Source organism: Drosophila hydei, unplaced genomic scaffold, assembly GCF_003285905.1.
Source record: "Drosophila hydei strain 15085-1641.00,03,60 unplaced genomic scaffold, DhydRS2 tig00000243-arrow-arrow-pilon, whole genome shotgun sequence".
NCBI lineage: Eukaryota > Metazoa > Arthropoda > Insecta > Diptera > Drosophilidae > Drosophila > Drosophila hydei.
In genome coordinates this window covers 717,889-737,458 of record NW_022045693.1, presented here as the reverse complement: position 1 = coordinate 737,458, position 19,570 = coordinate 717,889, and the positions used below count along the sequence as shown (strand labels likewise).

Sequence of the window (19,570 nt, the reverse complement as noted above, 5' to 3'; positions counted from 1 at the left end):
TCGTTTTTCTTGGCCATTTATTTACATACATCGCTGTGCGCTGGCTGCTGCAAGTGGCTCGAGTCAAGGGCCGCAGCTCGCCTTATTGTCTGGCCACGACGATGCCGATGCGGATGTTGGCTGCTAATTTCACCTTTTCACAGATTTCGCGTGGCTCCATTTGCTGCTTTGTGTGGGTTGCAGCCACTCAGGCAAGAGTCTTCCACTACACTGCCTGACGTTGGCTCCTCTCCTGTCAGCTAGCTTGTGGCACTTCTTCAATTATTCAACTTTAACTGCAGCTTACATACGTGAGTTGCTTTTCACAGTGTATCGAGTCTTCGTTGTGCTTCGAGACCTGCCGCTCTTCAGCTGTGCCCTCCAACTTGACTTGTGGGAGGTTCATGAAAAATTGAGCAAGTGCCGCACTTGCAATTTCAACAGCTCATCTGCCGCTGCGCAAAACAATTTTGTACCCTGGCAGCTGCGAGCTTGGACTTTGGGTGCTATTTGGCTTGGTTTCGCTTCTCTGGCAATATCTGAAATTCTGCGCCTTTACATTTTAGTGCCTTTGCTTTCCTTGGCTGCAAGGGTATTAGCATTTGGAATTTGGAATTTTCAATTGCGAACTGATTAATTTTCTGTTGTCTTTACCCTATATATATAACAGCTTTTGCGCTGAAGGAAACTAAGCTTAAAGAGTCTAAAAAATATATTTAAGGCAAGGTAGAGGAGAAACTCTTTTAGAAGTATAGCTTGAAGACAATGCTAGACTAGAAATTCTAGAAACTAGTACAAAACAAGCTGATTTCTACACAAGTTTTAAGATAAAGTCAGACTTACGAACGATCATCAAGAAGAAGAGAACATATTATAGAACAAATTGAGTTGATAGATCTTTAGACTAAAGAGTTCCATAGTTAAGAATGTCATATCTAAAAATGTAAGTTAAAGTCTTAAAGAGTTGATAAATAATGCCCGAGCTTTGCTCACTCGTTTTTAGCAATTGGAATTTGAAATTTCAGTGGAAATGCTGTCAGTTGCAAATGCCACAATTTGACCAAACTTCAGTCAATGGAAACTTGGGCACAAATGCCACAATGCATCAGGCAATACAATTACTAAGGCCAGCTGGAGCTTTGATACCTACTCCTCTCTCTCTCTGTCTATCTCTCTTTCGGTTCCATTACCATGTCAATGACCAGCTGCTGTGCTTTCAGCACACCTGCGGCAGATAAAGCTCTCAAGAGAGCTAAGGCTTTGCCATGAATATGCAGCCGATGCACGTTTTCTTTGCTTTTTTATGTGCGGGTGTATAGGCTACAGCAACCCCGACACCCCCTAGGCCCCCTAGACCCGGCCACCCGCGCACACATCACTCCACGCAGTTGACAGTCTTTTGCACTTGCCACGACTTCGTCCATTTGTTGCTGCTGTTGTTGTTGGTCGTTGGGTAGGAAAAACATACAAAAGCGATTCATAGATTTCCGTTTTGCTGCGCTACAAAACAATGGCATTTTCATGTTGCACGTAAAATGCAACAACAACAACAATTCGAAAAGGCTCTCGCACGATAGAACTTAAGTGCAATTTCATTTTTTCCGACATTTCTGCCATTGACGCCCTTTGCTAAGTACCTACAAAAACAAAGGCAAGGGAAACAAGAATTTTCAGAAAATGCTGAAACGGAAACGAATGATAGCAAGAACCTACTGATATGAAAGGCAGCCAAGTGCCTTGGTATAGATAGCCCTAGAGCAAACTCTGATCTAATGGCATTGGAATGTCGCCAGCTAAAAATATTGCTTTCGGACAGATAAGCAACAATTCCGTGTCCTGGCTAGGTATAAATAGTCGTTGCAGGCAGCAATTGAGACACAGTTCATTTGAAGCTCTCAAGATGGTAAGTTGAGTACCTTCAGTAGTCAGTGAGTGCCCTAAATTGTTGCATCTCTATTCAAAGAATACTCTACGACTTGTTGCTCTATTGCTCGCGGTGCTCAGCGCACGGGCAAGCTCTATTCGCACTCCCGAGGCAGTTGGAAATCCTGTGCCAGTTGTGCCGCCTGTCGGTGAGATTTCCCAGGTGGAAACGAAGGAAGACTCTCAGGTGGCTGGAAACCTTGGTCATGCGGTGCAATCTAACGTGGAACAGTCCAGTGTGAACTTTCCTGTGCAATTCGTGCAGCCAGCGATAGAGCAGGCAAATGCCGACTCCCAACTTGTGGAAAGCCCTGTTCAGCCGGTGAAGCCTAATGTGGTGACTGGAAATGCTGTGCAGCAGCATGCAGAGGCAGTCAATGAAGTCTCTCAGATTGACGCTGAGTTGCCAGAGAATCCTGTGGAGCCAGAACAGTCCAAGGCACAGCAAATCACAAAAGTCGCTCCAGAGGCAAAGACCCCTGAGGTATCGGTAGAGTCTAACGCAGATCAGGTCCCTGTGAGGTTTCAAGCGAAACAGTCACAGGTATCAAATGAGGTTGTGCAGGATGTCGTCAAGGAGGTGGTGCAACAGCAAGCTCAAGAAGCGCCGAAGCTATCCAATTTGGTTGCCAGCGAAGTCGAGTCGAAGTCTCAGCAATCGCAAGCAGCTCCAGCAGTCGAGAGCCAGAAACGCGTGCAGTCTGAGGTCCAGGAAACACTAGCAGATGTCGCTAAACCCTCCATCGATACAGAACAAGTCGTAGGAAAGTTGGAGGGTATTGAGAAGCAGGTTGTGGATAAGGTGCAACCTGAGAGACGCAAATATCCCCGTGGGTTTTATATTGTCGATCCCCTAGCAGGTCTGAACATTACAGGTCTGAATATTACCAACAACCCCACATTCGGGCATTTTATGAAGCCGGCGTTCTTGCCATTCCCCCCACTCTTCGGAAGTTTCATATCAAAAGGCGATGCTTCTGACACAGCAGATTTAAACAATGCCACGTTCAACATTAACGGAACCGACTTATTTGGAAACAAGCACGACAAATTTTCGCTTAACCACGATAGCTTTAACGCTAGCTTAATTCCACATGGCAATTTGAGCTTTTATGGTAAGCCTGCCTTCTTTCCCTATCCTCTGCTGCCAATACCTTTCTGGAAGTCCGCTGAAGAAAACGAAGCAAATAGCAACAACAAAGCTTCCGGCATTAATGATCAGCTGTACAACTTCAACCCCTTCTATCCGATGTACGACCCGTCAGATTTTTATGCAAATCAACGACGCGCGCACGAGGGCAACGCACATCAGCCACAACAGGAGCATGTGAATCAGGGTCTACAGCTAATTGGTCACATCTACATTTACAAAGCACCCAAAGCTGGCAACAACCCAAAGCCACCCGTGCCTCCAGCATCGGACGCTATTCCGGACAACACTGACGAAGGCGATGTCAAGATCGACGAACTATTTGGCAACTCTCAGCTGTGGCTGCAACCCGTTGTTCACCCTGGCACCGGCAACAAGGACGACGCCTCCAATCAGATCAACGAGATCTATCGCAGTCTGCACCTGGTACATCCCTCGGTTCAGCAGCGCTCTCAATCAGCCGTACAAAGCGAGGACAGCTCCGTGCTCTTTGCCGTGGAGATACCCAAGCCAATCTATCGCTTCTTCAAGTCCATTTTCGGCGTCTTTACATACTAAACAAAATGATCCTAAAGAACCACACAACAACTATGCATCGAACCCCTTTTTAGTTGTAAGTTCATCTTAGGTATTGCGCTTCAGTAAAAACTTTCTGCTCACATGAATTCGTATGAGTTTTTAATAAAATATAGATAACATAATATAGATATATCTATACATATAATAAAACGAGAAGGCACTTATAGAAGGCATAAGGGAAGTCACTCAATAAGGTGTTTGACTGCTCTGATCATATATATGTATACAGCACTTAAAGTATCAAAGCTCTTACACTCTTTCCTGAAACTAATCTACCCAAGTGTAATGTGTTATATTAAAGCTGAATGCACAAGCTGCTGTGCATCATGCAAAATCATATCCTAAAATGTGTGTTTTACCTTTGCCTCCGGCTCGCAAGTTTTCGTTCTCGTATTTGTATTTATTTTTTATGTTATCTCATAGGGTTGAATGTTGCTGTTGGCATTTGCCATTTTAATGAATACATAATTAGTCTTTTTGCTAACCATTCAACCTTGCGCACACACGCACACACACACACACACACACCTATAGACTAATGCAGCTACTCTTGTGCACCTGCTCAAAATTCATTCATTCATATATGAATTTGCATGCAACATGCAGCAGCACGTAGAGTTTATCAAAGGCTTTTGTGTTAGAGTGTGAGTGTGTGTGTGTGTGTGTGTGTGTGTGTGTAAGCTTTCAGCTATCTGTGTCCGTTTCGTGAGCTCCATATTGCTTATTGGTTCGTTTCCAGGCTCTTCTCATGCAATATTGAGATAATGTTTGCCCTGGCTCATAATTGCAAGGATTACGCCCATAAAGTTGGCCAGAGCAACGAGCGCTTCACTGTTTGCATTTCACTTGCAAATGGCGGAAATGTGAGGCAACGACAGAGAGAGAGAGAGAGAGAGAGAGAGAGAGAGAGAGAGCGAGGGAGAGGCAATGAGAGAAGGAAAATTGCTATTTGCTGATAGCGTTTATTTAATATTTAATTGATTTTATGCCCAGTCGATTTTTCCATTAGCCTGACACACAATTCCAGTTCCAATTGCGCTGCTGCTGTGGCTACCTGAACAGACGGTTGGCTTATTGTTGTGAGTGTGTGTGTGTGTGTGTGTGTGTGTGTGGGTATACTTATCTGATTACTGGCATAATTAAGGTAATACAAATTGGCTTTAGGCTGCGAAGAGCTGAATGCAAAAGCATTTGACAAAGAATCACAGTTAGCTAAAACTGAGATATTTAACTTTAGTTTCACTGTTTCAATTCAATATGCCAGCTATATTGGTTTAGACTAAACTCTTTAACCCCTTAACCCACTCGTGCATTGCAATAATCAAGCTAAACAATGCAAGCCGCAGCATCCGTGTGGATGGTCTCAGCCACATGAACCACTAAACAAGCGTCAAGCCGCAGCACATCAGCATCATCATTATCAGCAGCAGCTACAACCACTAATCACAATTATCAACGACATCATTTGAATATTGTGCTGGACAACAGCACGTATACGCAATGTTGTGCTTTAGTCTTTAAACTGCCAAGCTGGAAATGCCTAGGCAGCGAGGTGGTGGTGGAAATCGAGGAAACACCGTAAGCCACAGTCTTGCCGGACTTTTTAAGCAGCAACTTTATTACCCAAAGGAGCCAAGCGGAGCGACGGAAGCAGCCCATAAATATATCATGAAATCAAAAACTTTGCCACAACTTTTGCCGGAGCTCTCTCGTTTGACAGAGCGTGCTGCGCCCTGGCAAGTGTGGGTGCTCTTAACCCCACTGCCAATCACTTGCGTGTGTAAACGTGCTGTGCAACAACTGCTCGACAGAAAGCTGAGTAATGCGCTTCCGTTTCCGGCTTGTCCATTTGGCTCAGCTCTCGCCACATGACGCTTGGTCACCATTCCGGCTGCTCGCTCTTGGATACACTCAATTCAATAAAACTTGTGTCCATTTAATTTAAAATTCTCTCTGGCTCTCCACTCTACTCTCTGCTGGCCTTTTGCCTGGCCAAATTAATGGCGTTAAAATTAGTGCCATAGACAAATTCCGCACTTGGCACCTGACCAGCAGCTGTCCGAGCAAAGTTTACCTTTTTTTTTTAGCTTTTTTGCCCTCAGTTTATTTGGTTGTCACTTTGTGGAAAATTATGCCGGGTCCGGGCCACTGGGAGCTCTCGTTGTTGCTGTTGCGGCGACACGTGTAACTGTAGCTCTAAGTGGCTGGCAACCTTTCAGAAACTTTTACATTCAACTCTCATCTTAAAGTTCTCTATATTTTACACCAAAAAAAAAAACAAGTTGTAAATATTTATTGATTTTGTTGTGTTTTGCAGCACTGAACGTCGACAGGCGCCAGGAGCGTCAGGAGCGTCGCTTTTTTGGCATTTTACGCGCCGGCAAACGAAAGGACGCTGGTAAGTGGGCAAGTGCTACATGGCACCCTAATGAAACCAATTAAGCAAACAGCCAGCCATACAATTTGTGGCACTGAGGCAGCACAAAATGAAATATCAAAGGGCTAGACAAAGGGTAAACAAGCTGTCCAGCTGCACGGCGTTTGGCATCCAATTCAATTACGCAAATGCTACATATAACGAGCCAGAGATTCGAATTCAACGAATTTCCCATGCGCTGCAGTCGCAGAGGTGGCTAAAAGGCAATGCCAGTGTTGGGCAATGTTTGAAAGGCTTTGCAAGTTTTGAGTTGGAGAACTAATTGGAATATCTATCAGGATAATTATTCTATAAGGCAAGAGGCAATATTTGAGTGTTGCTTAAAGTCTGCAATACTTGAGTGTTGGATAAGGCCTAAAGAATCCGCTTGTGTTTAGCTTGCACTGCTGAATTCCTATCATAATTGATATAATATCGAAGCAAGTGTTGTAAAATTATAGAAATACCATCAAATTGTAATATTAAGTGTTGGAAAGTTTTGTAAGAACTATTTTAAAATTCTTAATCTAGTCTCAAATATTTGAAATTCCATAAATTAAGCCACATTTTCACTTCAGCTAAATAAATTCATTTATCCATTTATATAAAATTATTGCTAGTGTTGCACAATGCCCAAAACTAAATTATATTATATTAAATTGTTATATTTAGTATTGTTAAGCTAGATCTAACTTCACTAGAGCTCAAGCTAATAGGTTTTCCTTGAATGCAAGCTACTAGTAAAGCTGAACAACTTTCGCTTCACATACAGTGTTGCAAAACGCCAGCAGCCACATTTGAAATGTTTTTTAGCATTTTGTGTAACAAACTTTGCCAGAGCGGGTGGCACGTTCAAGTCTCATCCCCCGCCTTGACTACATTAAAGTGCATAACTATTCAAGCCTCATATGCCTCACCTGTCCAAGGTAAAAACAATTTTGAGTCAATTGAAATTGTGCCAGTTTCCGCAGCATATTTGCCTGGGCCAGAGCTGAGCACAAAAGCCATTTAAGCAAAATCAATAGATTTATTTGGGACCGCAGGCCAGGAAACTTCGATGGCGATTCCTGGACACAGTTCGACTGGCATACAAATTGGGGCTTAGCAGCTCAAAAGATGATTTTCTATAGCCAGAAAATGGAATTCAATTGATGCTAGTTCACAAAGCAGCGATTGAGAGCGTATTGGGTTTTTGTAAAGACTCGAAACGCTTAGAGAGTTGGGCTTAAATGAAACGGGAACAGGTATTAAGCAGTCAGATATGCCTGACTCTCTCTCTCTCTCTCTCTCTTTCGCTCTGCTAGTCACGCTCTAAGCTTAGAATTTGCTTAAATTGTTGTGCGCTTTGTTGTCTGTGTGTGCGTGTGTGCAAAGGCTTAAAAATGTTAATAACTGTTCACATTGATGAACAAAAGACACGACGCTTAACTCATCGGTCAGAGCACGTCTCGCCACTGGCTCGAGCCTTTCCACGTGCCACAAAGAGGATTAGCGCCGGCCTTCTCTGGTCTTGCCAAGACTGTTGGCCTTTAGCATAGGCTAAATGCCTTTAAATGGCCACATTTATATCAATTGAAAGCAAAACTGGCGCCAGGCCCACCCGTGGAGCGCACATCTTGCTGGCCAAGCAGACGCATTCATCATGCTCACCCCGAGCCTGCCTCTCTCGCTCACTCGCTGCCCCTCTGACACCATGTCGCCTTCAATTAAATGCAAATTATTCTTCACCTGTCCCCGCGTCTCGTAGTGATCAATCCAACTTATGTCAGACACAGCTTTGGCTGCTCCACTTCAAATCCGAGGAGCCGCGCCGTACGCCGACTGCTGACACTTTAAATTGATTGTGGACCCTGTCCGGCGGGCCTAATGGACATGCATAATACAGCAGCTGCGCACAGTAGCCCGCTCGCCAGTCAATTGTTGCTGGATAATCACCAGGATTAGCTAGCATAGTGAAATGGATGCAGCCTTCCAGATTTCAGTTTAAGCCTATGCCAATCGGGGCTCCACTTGATGTCTAATTGTTAAGCAGCAAAGCTCGTTCGTAATATCTTAAATTGAACTCAACATTTTATTTATATTTAAATAATATTGTATTGTATAATCTCTGCTTGTATTTCCTATGTAGAGTAATACTAAGTGTATTCCGAAACTTTATTTCTTATGTATTTTAATAGTTAACACATTTGTAATCATTTTTGCTCCGAAACAAAAAATATATTCCGAAAAAAATATACAAAAAAAAAAACTCCGAAATTTTTTTGAAGCATACTCCGAAAACAATCTCTAAATCATATTTATTCCGAATTTTTTTTCGAATTATATCAATTATTTTGAATGCTACGTGGTTTCCCTAGCACTCCGAAAAAATACTTTTCACTTATGATACTCCCAAACATACTCCGTAAATTACTCCGAAACACTGTTCAAATTATATTCTGAAACAAGCATAGCTTACCCCTATATCTGCTTCTACTTTCCATTTGTATTGCCTCTGGTATTAGCTCCCTATTTATCTCTATAGTATTGCCTAATAGAACTCCGAATAGCAGTTTCTTGTTGTGTGCTACTGTTAACTGTTTTGTCTTATACTACGCCCCATCATCTGCTCGGTTGTATCCCATCCATTTTGTTACTTTTAATTGTCCACTGAAATATGCCATGGTCGTTCGCTCCTGGCTCGAGTCAAGAGCTATGCAAATGCTTAAAGTTGAGGTTGAAGTGCGCGACTGGCCGCAGTCACAGGTTTGTCTACCCCTGCCTCTGATGCGCCCCGCCCTCGCCTGCAGCTATTACCACTTGCTATTTCCAATTACAACAAACAAAATGCGGAAAGAGACGAAAAGCAAACAACAAAAGGCATAGAGACGGGAGACGCCAAATCCGAATCGGATTTCGATTTTGACGGCGACTACGAGACAACTTCATAGCTGGCATTTCTGCCATTGCCAGACGAAGACAACGAGCAGCAGCTGGAGGAGTGTGATGTGGGAGGAGGGGGCGGAGGAGTCGGACATGGGCATGGATGTCTACATGGCTTCAACAATTTTGTAATTACTTTGAGCCGCATGCAAATGCAGCGACCTTCTCGCTGCCTCTCACTCGCTCTGTTGATAGTTGAGTATAATTTCTTTGGCTGCTGGAATTTTATAATTAATCGGCAACGTTTTTCACACGACTTTATTCACAACCAGGCATCCCTGACATCAATGAACTCGTCCCGCTCCTCCGCATAGTCGGAGTCCTCCGCCGCCTCCTGGTCGTGGCGCGCATAATGATTGAATATGTCCCGATGCGATGGCATCACCTTGCCGCTCTCACAGCCATGCCTGTCTTCATACGTGATCTCGCCCATGCCCATGCCCATGCCCATGCCGTGACTCTGGCTGTGACTCTGACTGTGACTGTGACCTGGACTGTGACTGCCATGCCCCATGTCGCCATGGCCGCCGCCACCTTCGCCGGAGAAGCCCACAATCTTGTAGACCGTCTGCTTGATGCCGCTGCCACCGCCGCCTGCGCCAGAGCCGTGCAACACCTTGTACACGGTGTGGGTGTGATGATGCGTCTTCACCTTGACGGGCACGTGGATAACGAGTCGCCGGCTGGAGATGCGACGGGCCTGCAACATTGTCGCAGTCAGCAGCAGCAGAGTGAGCAGGTTGCTTGCTTTTAGAGGCTGCGCGGGTAGCTGAGTAGAGAGCGAGGAAGAGGGAGAGGGAGCATTAATTAGAGAGTCAGTTAAGCTGTTAATAGAATTTATTTCCCGTTATGAATTACATTTTGACTACTAGTTACAAAGGTAGCAGCAGCTTGTCTACACGCTGTCAAATAGTAAATTACTAAAACTACATTTGTGAATCATTTCGTATTCATAACTTAAACACTTGATTGATTGAGTACGATTGAGGTCTTGACATATTTTATATGACTATTCTCAAACTGCCCTCGTATATCTGTAGTGCATGTCAATCAGAAGAGGCTAATTATAAACAGAGAATCCATGAATAGCATTCGCCTGAAGCCTGGGTTGAATGCGTCAATCAAAGTGATTGAACAACAATTAAATATGAAGACAAACTAACTGAAGCGCTTTAAAGTAGCTGATGGAATGATTGATGTGCTGCCTTGATATATGAAGATTGATTGAAAAATGATTGAGTGATTGAGCACCTTTAAAAACCTTTAAAAATGATTGAGTGATTGAGCACCTTTAAAAAGCATCAGATCAGAGCCTTTGCTGCAAATGCTATTCACACAGTCAAGAAGATCATTCACAATGAATTTTAGTTAAGCGTCTTTTTGCTGTTGACAGCTTGTATCAATCAATCAATCAATGATACTGATTGAATGTTAGTAAGTCGAACTGAACACTGGCATAGCTGCAGCTGTCTTTAGCTATACTTCACATATGTTTTCTTGATGTTGCTGGATTCGCTTTGCTGCGAGTCATTGTGATTCACTTGATTCATTGCCAAACACTCACTGACTATTCACTCACTTGCTGCATGGTAGGTGTGGATTTTGTGTATGATATCAAATCCTTGTTTGTATGCGGCTAATTCCGTCTTGCCACCGTTTGGGGCACGTTCGCTTTGCGCACTGTCTGGGCGGGCTGGCGGTCGGCGCGCTTTTATATCAGCCGTTGAATGGGCGCAGGTTCAGTGCACCTTGGCGGCGCAGCACATGTGGTGCACATTTGATGTGGCCGCTGCAGCCTCCACTTGCCGGCCACATTTGCATGCCGCGCACGCTGGCGTCCCGCATTACGTGTATTTAATTATGATTAACAAGCTTGTAGGCCTGAGTGGGCGTGGCTGTTGCAAGCGCACTCGTGCGCACCACAAGGTGGCAACAATCGAACAATTTTCGCCGCAGCTTCTCGTTCAACTCCCTCTCTCATTCCCTCTCTCTCTCTCTCTGGGATCTGCGGCATGCAAAACGGAAGTGGACTCCACCAGGCGCTACAGACCTCTCCCTAAGCTAATCCATTCAAAAACAACATTTACTAATCCCACATAACTAAATGATATTGTTTGGCAGCTCATCAACAATTGTTCATATGCAACATGTTGCTGCAACCGCGCGAAATGCGGAACAATGCGACACACTTTTTCATACGTTCACAATTTAATTACAATTATCGTAGATGATTCGAATTAATTACTTAATGTGTATGATATAAGTCAGCTTAGTTAGCCTGCAGACGATATTATTGATGGACTCTGTCTCTGGTGCAGTCGAGAAACGTTGGTGGGAGACTAAATTGCCAGGGAGAGCGAGGTAGAGTGACAGAGTTGAAGAGCGACGGAGGCAGGAGAAAAGGTGAAAGAGGAAGAGAGAACAAGACTAGGATATAGGAGGAGATAGAGAGAGGCAGAGCGACAGAGAGACAGAAAGAGAGAGTGTGTTACACAAAGAGAGAGAGAGAGAGAGAGAAAGAGAGAGAGAGAGAAAGAGAGAGACAGAGAGAGACAGAAAGAGAGTGGAAGTAAAAGATAGAAAAAAAGAGAAGACAAAGAAAAATAGATACAGAGAGAGAGAGAGAGAGAGTTAGAGATACAGAGAGAGTTAGAGGCAGAGGCCAGGAGAGTGAGATAGAAAGAGTGAGAAGAGAAAGAGAGAGAAAAGAAAACAGAGTGAGAGGCAGAGGCCAGAAGAGTGAGATAAAAAGAGTGAGAAAAGAAAGCGAAAGGAAAAGAGCGTGAGTGAGTAAAAGAGAGATCTCTATCCTTTGAATGACCTCACAATAAGCAGAGATAAAGCATATAGAAAAGCCTGAAATATTTGTGGACAATCATTTATCTATTTAATAAGGGATTTCATTCCACATAACCTTACTACATTTATCTAAAACTTAACCAGGAGAAAAGCGAAGCAATAAATATCTTTAGAGAAATCATATTTTAAACAGAAAGAGAAAGAAACAAGAAAAGTTGTTCATCTTTAGATCAATTCCAGTTTCGCTCAATCAATTCTCTTCCAAAAGTCTCTGCTCTTGGGGCACTAAATCTGTGCCTAATTTACTTAAAGCTTCAGCTAGTTTCATTTATGTGCAACATTTATGAAAACCCAACTTAAGAAGTGCAGCCATAAAAGTGAATATCCTTTGAGATAGATATATATATATATATATCCTACGTACGCCAGCTAATGAAACGAAAGTTTTCTTTTATGTTTTGTGGGTCCAACTAAGTTGGCCATAAGTAAACTGGAAATGCGTTCTGCAGAACGTGCCCCATGAATTCTATAACTTTATGGGCAATGAGCCGCACTCTAATTGTCCAAAAACATGCGGCTGAAGGGTCTCGCAGAGGGCGGGGCAGGCAACCTGCCTCAATGGCAAAATGTTTGTCCGGGCGTAGTTATAATTTTGATCAACTTTTATAGAAGCGGGAGGAGATGGGAGTAGGTGGCCTTAGCTCGAAATATGCTGCATGTGGCAGCCAACAGCTGCACGAGTTGTAAGTTTGCTGCTGCTGCGGCTGCTGCTGCTGTTGCTTGTGCCTAGTCATAAACTGCATGCGAAATTGCCAAAAAGCACACACACACACACACGCACACACACACGTAGTCAGAGGTGTATAGAGCAGCAAAAAGTTGCTCATTTACAGCATGAGCCGCGAGTGTGAGTGGGCAGATAGCGAGCAGGTTAGGGCGAGGGCGTGGCCAATAAAACGAGGCGCTGACAAGCCGCAGCAGCAGCAGCCCCACCACAGCCGCCTTCATAGCAAAAGCCAGGCAAGTAAAACTGCCCAAAAGCCTAAAGTCCCTAACCAGGCCGTAAATCCAGAAGCTGCGCAGCAACTATTTAGCTTTAGCAGCCGCCGCCCCACCCACTCGCAACGCCCAAGTAAGCTCGTAAATTTAAGGAAATTACAACATGAAAGTCCTTGCCAGGACAGCGACTCGACTCGACTCTAAATTAAATAAAAATGCGGCAGAAAAGTTGTGCCTAGGCTCGGGTCTGGCTGCGTGCTGGGGCGTGGCCGAAAGTTTGTACACCTGTTGGCCAAATAAGCCAGGGCGTTAATTAAAGGTACAACACAGGTACGCCAACTCTAACTCCAACTCCAACTCCAATTCCAATTGCAATACCAATTCAGCTCCATGGATCAGAAGACGCGCTCAGATTTGTGGCCCGAAAAAGTTTTTTGGCCATGCGCTTCAGATTTATGCCAAACTAAAGCACTTGATGGCCAAGTAGTTGGCTTTTAATGGCTCTATTATTGGAGTTTCGGCAAGTGCCGTAACAAATGGGTTGCGCTTCATGCGCGCCATGCCCCCAAAGAGGAGCGCCTCTGGGCGTGGCCGCAGTGAGTGCATGGAACATGGGAATAAGGCGTTAGCCAAGCTCTTGATTTATATATATAATTGGCTACCAAGCGAAGAGCTTTATGAAATAACAAATAAAACAAATAGTTGCAAACAAAAGACTGGCCAAGCAGCTATTGAGTTGGGGCTTTTCCACTTTAAAGACTCGCTAAGCTCACTGAATGATGAGAGATCAGAGATTGGAGCAGAGTCAGCTTAAGCAAATATTGTTATAAAACTTGGCACTAATTTTGGATTATATTAGTTAAATGCCAAACAGCAGCTGCTTAAGTTATTTGTCTAAGAATTTATGAGAGTTAGATATATATATATAAAGCTATAAATATCTGGACAAATTACTTAAGCTACAAGTGGAACCTTTGCTACTCTTAGTTAGGTATAATGCACTATACGAGGTCTGCTCATAAAGTATCGCTACTTTGGAGTTTGTTTTCAGTGAACATCTCTTTGTCCCTTTCAGAGTAATCCCATAGATGAAATACCTAATCTGTGATCGCGTGACTCTTTAAACAGACCTCGCAATTCAGTTGAAGCTAGAGCTTTGGCCTCTTTCTCCATCCTTGCTAATTGAACTGAGAGACTCTAAGAGTTGGCTGAAAGAAATTCGGCTTATGTAAATATATATTTATATATAGAATATATATATATATTATAATATATATTTATATATAGATACGTTAATCCTTCAATGACTGAAATATCTAACAAGGTTTTTCAGTTAAAACTTGAACCTCAAAGAGATTTCTATTGAGAACTGAATTTATGATCGAGCTTAAGCAACAGCTGTACTGCTGCTTGCCTATGCTGTCTGCTGCTATATAAAATATATATTCCATCTAAATCTGGAATCTAAGTCTTTACCCAGAAGCCACAACAGCTTTATCTTGGACGCATCTCAACGAGCAGCAGGAGTTGGGAGACAGTTGAGAATTCGCCTTTGTTGCCTGGAGTCAAATGTTGGCGAGCATCAGCTGCCCATCAAAGCCACCTGCATATGGTGGTGCCAGTGGTGCTGGTGGTACTGGTGGTGCTGTTGGCCCACCCATCCACTCTTTATAGAATCTTGAAAGCGTGCCGTGGCAACTGCCTGTCCGTCCTTCCATCTTCATGCCACAAAGTTCTTCTGCTTCTCCCGCTGCTTGGCCTGAAGGTGCGCAGGCAATAAATTTCGATTACATAATTTGTAAATTGTTATAACCCGGTGAAATTACCATGAAATCTTTCACAAAAGCATTACAAAATCTGGCACTTCTGGCGCGCAGCCTCACGCCCCACCCGCCCCGCCCGCTTTGCCAGCTTCATAAAGTTTTATGGCATTTGACGCTGTGTCTTTTCCCGTCTTCTTCTTCTGCAGGAGGAGCATCTAACAATAATGCGCTTTGGTTTCGCCATGTTAGCCATGAAAGGAGGCCCAAATGCCTGCGCCGCTGCCGCTGCCGCTGCTGCTTCCTGCTTGGGTGGGCTGTGCTAAAGGCGGTGGGGGCGTGGCTCATGTTACGCATCGTTGCTTAGATGATCTTCTTTATTTTGTTGCCTTTTGGCTCTTTCATTTCAATTTTTGCTGCGATTAGTTTTTATGCTCAGGCACTTGAGTTTTCCATTCGATATGGCCACCAAATAGCAAATTCCGCTTCTAATTATCAGTGCCACGCCCCATGCGCTGGCTGGCTAGCAACTGCGGCTGCTTATCGCCGTCTCCTCTGTTATCACAACGGCCGCTGCTGCGCCTCGTCCTGCGGCCATAAATCAACAGCCAATTACAATAAAAATTTATCATGCACAATAAAAAATGCGTCCAAGACGCAGAAATAATTTACATGGCGCATTTTTCACATTTCTCAAGCGAAGCAATTGGAATTTATAACAATGTCCCCAAAGGGACCCAATACCCCTGCTCCTCCTGGTGCCGCTCCTTCCCTCTCTCTCTCTCGCTCTCTCTTTTTTGCTATTCACCAACAATGAAATTTTAATAAAGCACGCGGCATATCAAAGCTGAGCTAGGCTAGGGCACAGCCCTTGGGGTAGCTGAAGTCGACACGGCACACGACTCGAGCCGAGCACGCATAGGATATAGTGTGTAATAAATGATCAGGAATTAAGTAGCCGAAATCGATTCATTAATCAATTTCGTCTTTGCTTCTGTTGAGCCAATGAAATTTAAATTTGAAGACACGAGCTCTAAGTCGTGCTTTAAGCAATGCTATGTCGTGCCCACTCGTGTTAGCTCGTGCTTATTGATTAAGGTCGTGTCATATCGTGTTATCTACTGGCAAGTCGAGTCAACTCGTGTTGGTCTCATGATAAGTCATGCCACTTCACGTTGCCAAGTCGTGCTAGCCCGTGAGTTGCTCGTTGATCGTCTCATTAAGGCACATTCCTGCCCATCGCTAGCACGAACAATAGGTTTGGGTGCACGTGCTTCGCTGCATGGCGCAAGCTAAACGACACTTGAAGACATATTTGCTGAAGTGACTAAAGTGCAGCCTCCACGGCCCTTGCCTCACTTCCGTCAACCCTGCACCACAGTTGGCTCATCAGCTGGGCAGCAAATCAAATGCGTTGCGGCGCATTTCCGTTTCCGCTTCTGCTGCCAGCTGCCTGCTGCCAGCTGCTTGCTGCGCCTGTTGGGCTAGGTTCGGGCTTTAAAATTCTTTTTGGGCTTCCAATTTGTGTGAAGCCCGCAGCACTCGCTGCCTTTTGCTTTGATGTAGCTCACCATTCCGGAATGCCCCTCTTACGCCAGCGGCGCCTCCTGCTCCTGCTCCTGCTCCTGCTCCGTCTCCATACGCTTTTCCTTTGCCAAGCATTTCACAGTTTTTCATTGGAATGTTTTTTGCGCTAGTATCTGCTGCTGCTGCTGTGCACAGTCTCCATGTCCTTTGACGCTTATCGTGCGTCTGCTGCTGCTCAACCCCAACCTTTTGCCTTTGTCAACCGCTGTACACCGCCTCTCGCTCTCTCTCCCTCTCTGTGCCTTCTCATTTGCCTTTTGTTAACTTGATTTTCGACTGCCTGCTATCGAGCATATGTACGTGGCGTGGCATATCCTTCAAGCTGGTCACTGAGCCTTCAATACGCACGCACTTGCCGGCCCAACTGCTGCCCGTCTTGTCCTTGTCCTGCTGCCTCTCCCTCTTCCCTCTTCCCTCTTCTGCTGTCGTTTGCATTTGGCGGTTTCTTCAAACAAAAGGCTCGCTCTTGGAGCCGTGGACGACATCATGACCATTTGCTTGCTCTACAGTTTATTGCCATGAAGTGGCTTTATCTTCAAGTCGTGTCCTTAGTGTATTGAAGCTCCGAGAAAGATGGTAGCCAACTTAATTTGGCCTTAACTTAAGGAAGATTAAGGCCACTTTTTGATTCTACTTCAATTAGAGAATTCGAATTATTATTTAATTGGAAAAACTGTCAAGCTGTGCTCATTTCTCTTACCCAATTTGGCTTTGAATGGGGCATATTATTTAAAAGCTTTCATTTTACTATAAAAAAATTATTTTAATAATTTAAAATTTTTGTCTTGTTTCAAATTATGATTAAAATTATGTAATAAAAATATAAAAATTATAAAATATTAAATATGTATTATTATATTATTTAATATATTTAAAACAAGTAAAATAATTTTTACAATATATTGTAAAATATATTTTTGTTAACAAAGACTTTCTTGCTTCAAAAATGTTTTAAAATATACAATAAATATAATAAATAATATATAATAAATAAAATAAATTTTATTAAATTACAATTTATTTTTTAAAAAATATTTTTAGCCTATAAACTACATGTATTTATGGATATACAAAATATTTTTGAAAATATGTTTATTTATATATATTTTTTAAATTTATTTATATATATATATTAAATAAATAATTTTTTTTTAATATTTTTGAACACATACGCAAGTGTTTTAAATGTTTTTTAAAGTATTTTTTTTTAATTTTTTTAAAAATATTTAAAATTATAAAATAATATTTTAATACAGACCAGTTCAAGTCTCTGCCATTTCTCTTCTCTGCATTGGCTATTCAAATTACATATGACGACAATTTTATCTTAAGCTCCAAGTTTTCATGAGATCTGGCAACTATGCATTAACAACAATATAATTTGTAGGCTATTTTTATTGCACAGCTAAACAATAGTAGAAATTAAATTAAAAGTTTTCCATAAGCTGTTTCAGCCTAGGCCAAGGCAACTTTCTCGCGCCGCTTTGACTTCTGTTGGGGCCCGTGGAGACTGGGGCCCACAACGCTTAAATTTATTAACGTCATAAAAATCATATTTTTGTGGTTTGTTTAAGACGCGCTTAAGGTGGGGTAACCGCAAAATGGGGCCATAAATATTTAAAAGCGCTTAAACATAGACAAAACGAGGCAAATGCCACAAAGCAACGTTTAAATTTTATTGCCTCGGCCAGTGGCAGCAGCCTGCCTCTGCCTCTGCCTCTGCCTCTGCCTCTGCCCCTGCCAGCTGCCACTTGCCACCAACCAGGCAACTCCTTGCCCAGAATCAACTCAATAAAAATTCAAATTGATTTTTGATCGCATTGCTAAATCGCACCTATTCAAACCTGTGATGGCCACCCAAAAGGCAGCGCACATTAAAATGCCATCAAATTGGCTTAAGTAGTAGCCCCTCAACCCCCTCCCCTGCCCCTACCGCACGCCCTACCCTTGCGTAGCGTGATGCGCACTAATTGAAAATCTGGAAAAAATACTGAAATTTGTGTAAATTATTTTGTGCATAAATTTGCGCATTTCATTGCCGCTGCACGTCTTGGTGGTGCCATATCAACAGAGTCTACAAGTCGGCCCCTTGTCAACAAGGATTTCGATGCCTGGCACCTACTCACCATCTCACAATCTGACAATTGAGCAAGTTTATGACGCCTTTTATGAGCCTAGCGCGTCTGCACGTTGTTGTCGCTGCAGCTGCTATACCCTGTAATAAAAATGATAAGGAGTGAAATAAATGTTGAATTAATGCAGATCGCAGCAGGCAGAGGAAGTGGCCACGCGCTCTCTCTCTCTCTCTCTCTCTCTGTAGCGCTTTTCTCTAGCTCTCCCTGATTTGTCTCTCTTTAAGTTTTGTTTCTCTCTCCTTTGATTTCTGCTTTTTCCACTTTCTTTCTTTGTTTTTTGTTACTTTTTCTCTCTCTCTCTATCTATCTGTGAGTGTATCTCTCTCTCTCTCTCTCTCTCTATCTGTGAGTGTATCTGTCTCTCTCTCTCTCTATCTATCTATCTGTGATTGTATCTCTCTCTCTCTCTCTCTCTCTCTCTCTCTCTCTCTCTCTCTCTCTCTCTCTTTCTCTCTCTCTCTCTCTATCTATCTATCTGTGTGTGTCTCTCTCTCTCTCTCTCTCTCTGTGAGTGTATCTGTCTCTCTCTCTCTCTCTCTCTCTGTCTCTCTCTCTCTCTCTCTAGCTATCTATCTGTGAGTGTATCTCTCTCTCTCTATCTATCTGTGAGTGTATCCTCTCTCTCTCTCTCTCTCTCCGTCGCTCTTAGGCTCTGTCTCTCTCCCCTACATCTCTCTCTATCTATCTATCTGTGTGTCTCTCTCTCTCTCTCTCTCTCTCTCTCTCTCTCTCTCTCTCTCTCTCTCTCTCTCTCTCTCTCTCTCTCTCTCTCTCTCTCTCTCTCTCTCTCTCTCTCTCTCTCTCTCTCTCTCTCTATCTATCTATCTGTGAGTGTATCTCTCTCTCTCTCTATCTATCTATCTGTGAGTGTATCTGTCTCTCTCTCTCTCTCTCTCTCTCTCTCTCTCTCTCTCTCTCTCCGTCGCTCTTAGGCTCTGTCTCTCTCCCCTACATCTCTCTCTATCTATCTATCTGTGTGTCTCTCTCTCTCTCTCTCTCTCTCTATCTATCTATCTGTGAGTGTATGTCTCTCTCTCTCTATCTATCTATCTGTGAGTGTATCTCTCTCTCTCTCTCTCTCTCTCTCTCTCCGTCGCTCTTAGGCTCTGTCTCTCTTCCCTACATCTCTCTCTATCCATCAGTCCTGCTCATTTAATTTTTTTCTTCTCTCACTTTTTCTCTGCATCTCGCTTACTCTTTTTTAATTACTCTCCCTCTCCCTCTCTCTCTCTAATTCTAGGGTATCTGTTAGTCGCGCCAGCTTGTCAGCAGCACGCGCCACTTGTTAGGGATTTATGTTTATGTTCGATGGTCGCTCGTT

General features: G+C 43.4%; 4 protein-coding genes across 6 annotated transcripts in view; 2 read left to right on the top strand and 2 right to left on the bottom strand.

Annotated features, from left to right (window-relative positions):
* The first annotated feature begins 1,762 nt into the window (after window positions 1-1,762).
* LOC115482995 lies at window positions 1,763-3,610 on the top strand. The gene is made up of 2 exons (XM_030223647.1): window positions 1,763-1,882; window positions 1,943-3,610. Exons 1-2 carry the CDS (start codon window positions 1,763-1,765, stop codon window positions 3,608-3,610), a joined length of 1,788 nt encoding a protein of 595 aa, XP_030079507.1.
* A 326-nt stretch (window positions 3,611-3,936) lies between these two features.
* LOC111595305 overlaps window positions 3,937-19,570 on the top strand; it is a 21,035-nt gene continuing 5,401 nt past the window's right edge. Inside the window, exons 1-2 of the mRNA XM_030223646.1 lie at window positions 3,937-3,979; window positions 5,949-6,029. Coding sequence (XP_030079506.1) covers window positions 3,937-3,979; window positions 5,949-6,029 — 124 coding nt within the window. The remainder of the gene's footprint in view (window positions 3,980-5,948; window positions 6,030-19,570) is intronic.
* Window positions 9,232-16,549, bottom strand: LOC111595274. Its single transcript, XM_023308921.2, has 2 exons — window positions 16,415-16,549; window positions 9,232-9,738 (listed from the first exon to the last, which is right to left on the bottom strand). The coding sequence occupies exons 1-2, from the start codon at window positions 16,547-16,549 to the stop codon at window positions 9,232-9,234; spliced, it is 642 nt and encodes a 213-aa protein (XP_023164689.1).
* LOC111592858 (protein draper) overlaps window positions 17,225-19,570 on the bottom strand; it is a 26,709-nt gene continuing 24,363 nt past the window's right edge. For 2 of the 3 annotated variants that reach the window (XM_030223631.1, XM_030223632.1), the window contains one exon: window positions 17,225-17,247. The gene's annotated coding sequence lies outside the window, so the exon portion shown is untranslated. The remainder of the gene's footprint in view (window positions 17,248-19,570) is intronic. The other variant, XM_030223633.1, reaches the window with a different exon arrangement.

Coding starts and splice junctions, on each gene's coding strand:
- LOC115482995 (XM_030223647.1), top strand. CDS start 1,763: ATGTCGCCAGCTAAAAATATTGCTTTCGGACAGATAAGCAACAATTCC. Junction 1,883..1,942: donor CATTTGAAGCTCTCAAGATG/GTAAGTTGAGTA, acceptor CTCTATTCAAAG/AATACTCTACGACTTGTTGC.
- LOC111595274 (XM_023308921.2), bottom strand. CDS start 16,549: ATGCAAACGACAGCAGAAGAGGGAAGAGGGAAGAGGGAGAGGCAGCAG. Junction 9,739..16,414: donor TGAAGGATATGCCACGCCAC/GTACATATGCTC, acceptor CTCTCTACTCAG/CTACCCGCGCAGCCTCTAAA.